General features: G+C 33.7%; 1 protein-coding gene across 1 annotated transcript in view; it reads left to right on the forward strand.

The window, feature by feature from the left end:
- The window catches only part of RNPC3 (RNA binding region (RNP1, RRM) containing 3), a gene marked incomplete at its 3' end in the record, with an annotated part of 11,882 nt that extends 3,025 nt beyond the window's left edge, over positions 1-8,857 (forward strand). The window contains exons 2-7 of the mRNA XM_019632329.1: positions 2,077-2,083; positions 4,183-4,339; positions 5,847-5,930; positions 6,354-6,465; positions 7,533-7,601; positions 8,715-8,857. Of these exons, the coding sequence (XP_019487874.1) occupies positions 2,077-2,083; positions 4,183-4,339; positions 5,847-5,930; positions 6,354-6,465; positions 7,533-7,601; positions 8,715-8,857 (572 nt within the window). The remainder of the gene's footprint in view (positions 1-2,076; positions 2,084-4,182; positions 4,340-5,846; positions 5,931-6,353; positions 6,466-7,532; positions 7,602-8,714) is intronic.
- Between the last annotated feature and the right edge of the window lie 1,153 nt (positions 8,858-10,010).

A 10,010-nucleotide genomic window follows, 5' to 3' on the forward strand; every position in this document is an offset into this window, starting at 1 on the left:
GGAAATGACTTTTTATGTAGGCCTTTAATGATTAGTTGAATTTTAAGAAGAAAACAAAGGGAGATGGGCCTTCCAGGCTTCCAGATTTGGAGAATACTAAGTTAAGCTATGGGGCATGGAAAGTTATAAGTGGAACAATAGTTATGGGTTGGAATGGAAATAGGACTTGCAAAATAGTTTGAGTCTAATTTGGGTGAGAGTGAGGGAGGGATTGAATTTTGTTTAGTAGATATGCTAAATGCGCTTGATACTTTTGAGTTGGTCAGTAATGTGGTCAGGTCTATGAAATATATCTGGTAGAGTTCATGTAATGGATTGGATTTAGAAGAAGATTAGAAATAGGAAGACCAAATGGAAATCCAAGATGAGAAATGGTATAATAACCAAGGCAAAAGAAAGGATCTGAATAAGTTAGTAAGAAGATAAACAAAGAGGTAAATATATACTTTGTAGAGACTGGATTTGTAGGTGTTGTGTTCCCTATAGATGTAGAGGTTGAGGGGGAATACTTAGAGATTTTTGGACTGATTTACTGGATTATTACATTAACTGACATGAGGGGCAGGATTCAGAGGATGTTTGCAAAGGTAGATAATTCAAATGAGAGGAGTCACTAGGCTATTTCTGTGGAAATATTTTTAAAACAGTTAAAATTAAAAATATGGGCCTAGAGCTGGGGCAAGGTAAAAAATGGAGTTTCTTCAACCCAGTGGGTGAATATGGCTGCCCAAAGGAAGACAAGCCAGGAAAGTAGACTGTCAGGGAGAAGTTAAATAGGCAGTAGAAAAGAAATTATCATGGATGCAAAGAGAAGAGTGTTTTAAGAAGATGATATCATGTGATGACACGAAATGAGAAATGAACACAATCTATTAGTAAAGGATTTTATATTGTAGAACAATACAAATGACCCAAATTCTCATCAGTAAGGGGAAGACACACCTTAAACTACAGTATATACATAAACTGGATTACAACTGTTGGAGAATGAGTTCAAATAAATATGCATTAATCAGAAGGTAGCCCAGATAAAATACATGAATAAAATTGCAATATGTTATGATAATGTAACCTTGGATTTTTAGAAAACTAATGGTATATATGTTAGTTTTTATGCATAGAAAAAAATGTGGCAGAACTGTATACCAAATTGTTAATAATGTCTCTCTTGGAGTGTGAGATTTAAAAGAGTTTCACATATGTGTTTTTAATGTATAGGAACTTTTTTTCAGAAGACTTTTTAAATATAGCATAATAAGTTATAAATAAAATATGGTAATGAAAACCACATTGGTTTAGGGTTAAATTAATGTGGAGAAGCGGAAATGGAGCCAGTCAGTGTCTTTGGGTAATAATTTGTAGTAAAGAGAAGGAATGAGAAGATAGGAGCAGTGAGGATTTTTAGGCTAGAGTGCAATTGACTGATCAGTTTTAAATAAACCAAGTGGGGGGCCGGCTGAGTGGCTCAGTTGGTTAAGAGCTCGCTCAAGAGTTTGAGCTCTGAGCAGCAGGGTCCCCGGTTGGATTCATGGCCCAAGCTGAGCTGCCAACAGGTGGCAGGGTGGCTCAGCTAAAAAAAAAAAAAAAGAAGAACAAAGATGAATCAATGACATAAAAAACAAATAAATAAATAAATAAACCAAGGGAGAGATGAGTGAGAGCAAAGCAGCTGAGAGGGACAGCAAAATTTGTTAACGTAAATCCTTGAAAAAAAAAGAATGTGTGTGGCATCCATTTTGAGAAGAAAGTTGATGCAACTCAGCTTACATACCTGTATTTCAGGTATTCAAAGGTTAACTGGTAGTAAAGAGGTCTAGAATTGATTTAGGGGCTTGAAAATTGTTGCAACATTTTAAAACTTGTTTTGTATAATGAAAAGAGTCAAATAAGGATGCCTGAAGATGGTAGAAAAAAATTGTAGTCCCAGTTAAGTCCTACAGTTACAGTTGTTCAAAAAATATTAGGATGTGGATAGAAGATTAGTGGTTCCATTTCTGAAGCTTTGCTTTTGAGATGTTTGTTAGACACCTAAAAATTGCTATCCAGTATTTTGGATATATGTTCTTGGACTTTTAGGACAAAGGTTTGGGCTTAAGTTATAAATGGAATCATCAGCATAGAAATGGTGTTTAAATTTAAGATGCTTGCTTAGATCACCAAGAAATTAGGTAGAAAGGACCAAGATTAGGGCTGTGGAGTATGCCCATATTAAGAGTTTGAGAAGGCATGGGCCAAAGAGATTGAGGAGTAGAAACCAGTGAGCTAGGAAGAAAATTAGAGGAAAGTATGGTGTCTTGACAGCAAGTGAAGAACATGTATCAAGGAAGTAGTAATTAACTGTGTTAAATGAAGTAAAATGAAGACCGAAAGTTGGCCATTGGCTTGGCAATACAGAATTTGTTGTTGTCTGTGATAAGCAGTGTCAGTGGATTGATCACAGCATGAGCTTGATGGGAGTAAGTTTGAGACTGATGGGAAGAGAGGNTATCAGTTGTCACACCTTGATTGTTACTTATAAGTTACTTCAGAATATAGTATTTGAAAACTTTGTTCTAAGTAAGTTACTTGTTTCTGTAATGATTGATTTACAACAATTATATACAAAGTGCTTTTACTAAAAATACTTCAGTCCAGTCTCTCTTTAATAGAGTATGAATCAAAATAATTTATTGTGTTTGTAAGGCCTTTTGAATAGCAGTCAACAAAAGAGCAATAAAGTTACGTTGTGTTAATGTATCATGTTCAATTTTTCTGCATTATGTCCAGCCATTTTATTTGGGCAACTAATAAATTTTATAATAAAACTTACCTTTGAAGGATAAATTTCAATTAAGTAAATTCCCTGTTCTTCCAAAGATGAAGGTTGAGCAAGGAGATTTAGAACTTGTTCTTTTGTCAAATAGGTTATATCTTAATTGATGACTTAGAAATTATACTTATGCCATATGTATTATTTTATAGTTCATAAGCCCAAATACAAATGTAAGCTTAACAGAAACAGTGGTAAATAGCTACGTTTTTACATTTAAAAAAAAAATTTTTTTTTTACTTTCCCTCCCCCCCAATGTAGAATGACCAAACTAATGGAACTAGCAAATCTTCAGCCTAAAAGACTGAAAACAGTAAAGCAGCGCCATGTGAGAAAAAAACGAAAAATAAAGGATATGCTGAATACACCTCCATCTGTTTCACACAGGTAATTTTGTTTTGGAGTATGAAATAGGCATTCTGTATGTACTTGTCTGCTTGCTTAACTTACATTATTTAAAAACAATTATGGTAAAAATTTTAGTTGCCTGTTTGCTATAAAATTCTACATACCGTATATTAATATCTTAATTGGGTATAATCACCATTAATTGTATTTTAATTTCATTTAGCTTATATATAATATAAATTTCCCTTGAACTTAAGTAACTTAATAAATTGAGAAAGGCATTTGTTTAAATTACCTTTTTTCCATTTTAAAAGGAATGAGTCTTTTTATCTTTGTGTTTTTTTAAATTTTACATTAANTAAGTGAGATCAGTAGATGAAGAAACAAATTTTAAGATGAGACATGTGAGCATGTTTGTATAGTGATGTGGATGGTCCCATAGAGGACAGAGCACTAACTGTGGTAAGAACACCCCAGACACTTCTAGAGAGTAGATGAGAGAGTGTGGGATTTATATCCAAGGCAAGCAACTGGATTTAGAGAAAAATATGGATACTTAATATCGTGATAACACATGGAAGGTAGACCGTGTGATGCACATGCTGGTAGATGGAAGTTACGGTGGGAATCTGAAGTTCTCATCCGGCCACTTCAATTTTCTCAAAGTTGGGAGCAATGTCCTAGGCTAAAAGAAATGGGGCCGCGGGTGGGGGGAATATTGTGAGGTTGAGGAACAGAGAGATTGGTAATAAAAATAAACTAAGAATGTGGCATTAAGTTCCACCCCCAGACTTGTGGTTGTGGTTGTGAATATAAAGTGAGACTGAGCAGATTTGTTGTTTGTTTTTCTAGCCATTTCAGCTGCCTGGGAATAAGCAGAGTTGGATTTAACCAGAGTTCGTTTTGTTAAGTGATAGGAAGCAGTCTCTTAATAAGTAATAAAGGCTTCGCAGCCTGAGAGTTAGAAATGGGTAAGAAATACCCAAGGAAGTGAAAACAGTATTAACAAATCATTTTTGGTGCAGTTATCAACTTTTTTACTCTTTTGTTCTTCCAACTGAAGGCATTGACAAGACTCCATCAGCTGAAACTTTTAGGTCATACTTTAGTTGTTGAATTTGCAAAAGAGCAAGATCGAGTTCCTTCACCGTGTCCCCCTTCAAGCACTGACAAAAAGAAGAGGTACGTAGATAGTTAGGTTTTTTTCATAACATTTTAAAGTGGTTTTTTAATTAGTTGTATTGCTATTGAGTTGTTTTCAGACTAATAATAATTTGAAATGATAAATGTTATATCTCTCTAAATGAATGTAGTACATTAAAACAGTATATTTATTTATTTATTTATTTTTAACTAGACAAGCTGATTGTAAATTTGTAAGGAAAAATAACTCAACATGAATAATAAGGAAAACTCTAGATCGATGAAGGAAGATTAGTCTACTAGATAGTGTATTAGTCATGGTTACTCCAAAGTAACCAAACCAATAGGAGATACACACACACACACACTTTTAGTGTTAGGAGCAGACTTAAATGGGAACCCTCGCTTGGCCTAGGTTGACCCACCTTCCCCACTCCCTCTTCCAAAGGAAGATATGGGTTTTAAGCCAAAGATAAGTAATTAAGTCAAATATTTGTAGATAGTCCTTAAGACTGTGAACCAGAACAAGCCCTCCATTCTTATTAAAGTGAAAAGATTTTTTTCAGTTGCCCTTTAGCAAGAAATTTCCAGATTACTTTTTTTTAATTATTATTTTTATTGTGAAACACACACTTTTCAGAATTAGTTTCAGCTGTAAAACACAGTGCAATAGTTATAATTTTTACCCCTCGAGGTGACAACCCTCTCCCACATATGGAATAGATATGTATCATATTGGTGGGGGGAAGTGGGGCGGAGGATTGGGGGACAGTATATTTATTTTTGTTCTTAGTTTTGCATTAGGAACCTGAGTATTGATTTAATATTAGGAATTATTCAATATAAAGTGGGAACAGAGAAGGGTAAAAAGCATTCAACTTTAAGTGGAGAGAGGATAACTAGTATAAAGTCTTTGTTATATTACAGATAGCAGAGTATCATGAATAGGCATGGCCTTTAAAATCCTAAAATGGTATTTGGTTCTCAGCTATAAGTCTTTCTAGTTATACAACCTTTACAAATTTGTGGTACAGCAATGGTTCTCAAAGTCTAATCCCGAGACCAGCTGCATCCTCTAGGATCTTGATTGGAATGCAGATTCTTGAACCTTAACCCAGTCCTACTGAATTAGAAATTGGGGTGTAGGAGGTGGGATAAGGCCCCAGAAGTGTGAGTTTTAACAAACCCTCTAGGTAATTTTGATGCACATTAAAGAAATTTGAGTATCACTTTGTATACTATGTAAACTTCAGGGTCTTTTTTTTGGTCAGTGAGATTTATCATACTATCTTCATAGGGTTGGTGAAAGGTAAATGAAAATGTGCCATGCTTTGTATAATATCTGGAATAGAGAAGGTAGTCAATAAAGGTTGATTCTGTTTCCCTCCATTTTCATTGGTGTTTGTTTGAGAAATGCTTGAAAGTTTTATTTATTATGGAACTGTTTTCATAATGCCATGTTTGAAAAGATATTACGTTTTTTCTGTATGTGATTTTTCACTCTGTTTCTAAAGATAAGATTAACTTTGATTTTTTTCTGTCTTAGGTCAGATGACCCAGTGGAAGATGATAAAGAAAAGAAAGAACTTGGTTGTTTAACTATAGAAAATGGAATTGCACCAAACCATGGGTTAGCATTTATTGTTTGTATTTTGTTGTTCTTTTGGTTTTTGTTGCTCTGTGTACAAAGCATATCTTATTATATTGCAAAAATAATAAGATAATTTTTTAAAGGGATATTTTATGTCATGTATATTTTTAATCTGTTGATTAACATTTTGAGCTGTAAGAGTTTGTCACTGAATTCCGTTCCTTTAAAATGTTCAGAGCTATAAAATACGCTCTGATAAGAAATTTCTTATTTTTCTTTAATCAATCAGATAGCAAGTTTCTTTTTAAATGTACTTATTTGAATCTATTAAGAACAAGGTAAATCTCAGAGTACTACATTATTTGAACAATTTTTTGTATGTTATCAGGTAATACAAAATGAGTTTTTGATATGAAACTCAGTAAAAACATGATAAGCATTTTAAATATTTTTTTTTTTTAGGCTGAGTTTTCCTCTAAATTCATGCCTCAAGTATATGTACCCACCACCTTCAAGCACAATCCTAGCAAACATAGTAAATACTTTGGCAAGTGTACCTAAGTTCTATGTACAGGTAAGTAGAATAAAACTAACTTCCCTCAAAATAAATGCCTGTGTAACTAATACATTATTTTCCATGCTAATTCTCATACTTTTTCATAATAGTATTAATCAGACTAATTCCAACAGGCAGTGATATTATAATATTTTAAAGGTGCCTTAGTCAGTTTGGGCTGCCGTAACTTAAGTGCCAATAGACAGGTGACTTATAAACAACAGGAAATTATTTCTCACAGTTATGGAGTCTGAAAGTTTGAGATCAGGGTACAATCATGGTTGGACTCGGGTGAGGGCCCTCTTTTGGGTTGATAGCCATTTTCTCTTTGTATACTCACATAGCCTAAAGAGGATGAGAGAGCTCTCGGGTCCCTTTAAAAAGGGACACTAATCCCATTCATGGGGCTCTACCCTATGACCTAATTACTTCTTAAAATCCCCACCTCCTAATATCATCACATGGAGGCTAGTATTCAACATACTAGCCTTTGGGGGCTGGGGGGGTCACAAGTATTCAGTCCATTTCAAAAGGTGATGAAATATTCTATATTCATGTAAAGGCTTTTATAACTATACCATAAGCATACTGTTAGGTTTAGTATTAATAATACTAATAAAAATAAGGTATTTGGGGAAATATAATTTCTGGTATTTCTTTGTTACTTTAGCAAACACAGATTCTTTCTTAAAAGAAAAGACATAGCGGATCCCTTAGCAAATGCTTGAAAATACTGATAGTAGTAGGATGCTTTTTGAAGTACAAAATATAGATGATGTTTATTTTCTTTATTATACTTCTCTGCATTTCAAAATAATCGGGAAAAAACATCTGAGAAGATTTTAGATTGCAAGAACATGACATTTTAATGAGAATAATAAGATTTGTAGAACTGACAAACATTTTGGTAAGGCTAATCTTCTGAGATGTCTCAGTGCCTTGCTCAGGGATTATAAAGGCAAGAGGTGGGCCAGCCTCGGTACTAGATTAATCTGTAGTGTTGTTGCAGAGTTTTTAAGTACATAAAATATGTGAGTTGAATCACCATTTTACTATGTGATTTTTAAATGTTTTGTCACTTTAAGGTGCTTCATCTTATGAATAAAATGAATTTGCCCACACCTTTTGGACCAATTACTGCACGACCTCCTATGGTAAGAAAGCTCTCAGAATTTTCAAGATTCAAAATTTCTCCTCCTAAGGTGTGACTACAGAGGCTAAATTTTACAAATGTTGTGCCAGTGACCTCTAATGTTCATAGAAAATAAGGAACGAATATAAAGTTATTGTGATAATAATATTCAAGTGGAGAACTGAAAGTGGGAATAAGCCAGAACATGAAAGAGATGCTTTTGGTAATAGAAGCCATCATTTCTGTGCGTGTTGTTGTTTAGTCCTTTGATGCAGAGCATTGTGCCACCTTGTAAGATAATTATATTTAATAAACTTAATTATCTAAAATTTCCATTGTCCTGGTTTTGTTGCATATAAGGCTTCATTTGCAGAAGAAAGGCTTGCTAATTTTTTATTAGAATTTGTTATCCAGTTTATCAATAATTTAGATAACAGGCTATTTCTGCTCTTTAATAATTCTAGTTAATATTTTGCATAGTACTTTCTTAGATAATAGCGATGGGAAGTTATTTTGAATGCTAACATTTAAATAGAAAATTTGCTTTTCTATTGTGCATTGTGAATTGGCTCATTTTATAATGTGTATACTATTAACTTCATAATTCATTGTAACCCCAACACCTCAATACCTAGCACAGGGCAGGGATATTAGTTAAGGTTACAATAACTGCAATTAACAAAAAAACCCTCAAATCTTAGTCACTTAACACAAATATAAGTTATTTCTTGCTGATGTCAAGTCCATTCCAAAAGTAGGGCATTCAAAAGACCTAAGTTGTCTTCACTATGTACATTCCCAGGTTGATGAGGAAATTACGATGCAGCCTGCAGATCAAGAAGGAAGAGAGGATTATGTGTGTGGAAGTTTTTTGTGCTAACATTCCATTTGCTAAAGCTCAGTTACATGGTGAAGTCTAACTGCAAGGGAGGTTTGGAAATTTAATCCAGCGAGGTGCCAAGGAAAAAGAAACAAGTTTTTAGATTAGCTAGCAGTCTGCCACAGCAAGTGTTCCCTCAGTTTGTTTTGAACATGTAAAAGAATATGAAGTAAAGAGATAGGAGAATCATGTTTCTAAATGGAAATGTTTTTTCCTGTAAACATCATAAATTGTTTTTTGTTTTTTTAAAATTAGTATGAAGACTATATGCCATTGCATGCACCTCTTCCACCTGCATCTCCTCAGCCACCAGAGGAACCTCCTTTGCCAGATGAGGATGAGGAATTATCTAGTAAAGAATCAGAATATGAAAGCAGTGATGATGAAGACCGACAGAGGTTTGTAATTTCAAATAATATTTGTTTAAATCCAAGAAACAATACAATATGGGAAAGAGATTTTCTTGCTCTTCTTAAATTTTGCTGTAATTCTTTATAATTTGGGGACATTAGAATTTGTCCGTTCCTAGCCCCAGCCCCTTAAGCATATAATAGTAGCTATAAGGAAAAATTTTTAGATTATGAGTAAGTTTTTAGATTGATGATTATGATATTATAAAGTACAATTGATCCTTATTATTTGTGGATTCTGTATTTGCGAATTTGCCAACTTAAAAATTATTTATGACTCCAAAATCAGTAATTACAGTGCTGTTACAGTCTTTTGCGGATATGGGCATGTGCAGAATGGTGAAAAATTTGAGTCTTTTGACATGCACATTCGTAGATGAGGTAGAACAGTTGACATTCTGCCCTTTTGTTTCAGCTCTCATACTATAAGTAAGTGTCATTTTCATGATCTATTAGTACTACATTTTTCACATTTTTGTGCTGTTGGTGATTTGGCTGTTTTAAATGGTCCCCAAGCGTAGTGTTGAAGTGCTGTCTAATGTTTCCAAGATCAAGAATGCTGTATTTGTAATGTGCCCTGTGGATGAAATGTGTGTGTGAGATAAGCTGTGTTCAGGTGCGAGTTATAGTACTGTTGACTGTGAGTTCAATGTTAATGAATCAATAGTATATATTAAATACGGTGTCATTAAGCAGAAACACACATAAAACAAAATATGCATTGATCAGTCGATGAAATGTTATGAGTAGAGGCTTGCAGGTACCTANTGGTCTGTTGAACTGTTTAAAAGTATATGTACAACATGCTCTGTGTATGTATACCTTTATATGAAAAAGGCTATGTAGCTTTCATCTCAAAGAAGTTCTGATCAAAATGATTCAAAACCATTATAATGAAATTAGTAGTAATCAGTTAAATGATTTCAACTTTTCATCCTTTTGCAAGATTTTATTAAATGTGTCAAATCACTGTTAACTGGTAAAATATCAGACGTCCTTATGAGAAAATGAAATTGTAATAGAAATAATTTGTACCTTAATTCTTTTTCAGAAACATACAGCTTTTGCTACTTTCCCTAACGAAAAAGCAGCTATAAAGGTATGACTTCTTTAGTATTAAAGTTAGCAATTTTCTATTATC

The sequence above is a fragment of the Hipposideros armiger genome, unplaced genomic scaffold (genome assembly GCF_001890085.2).
Source record: "Hipposideros armiger isolate ML-2016 unplaced genomic scaffold, ASM189008v1 scaffold_1123, whole genome shotgun sequence".
Lineage (NCBI taxonomy): Eukaryota > Metazoa > Chordata > Mammalia > Chiroptera > Hipposideridae > Hipposideros > Hipposideros armiger.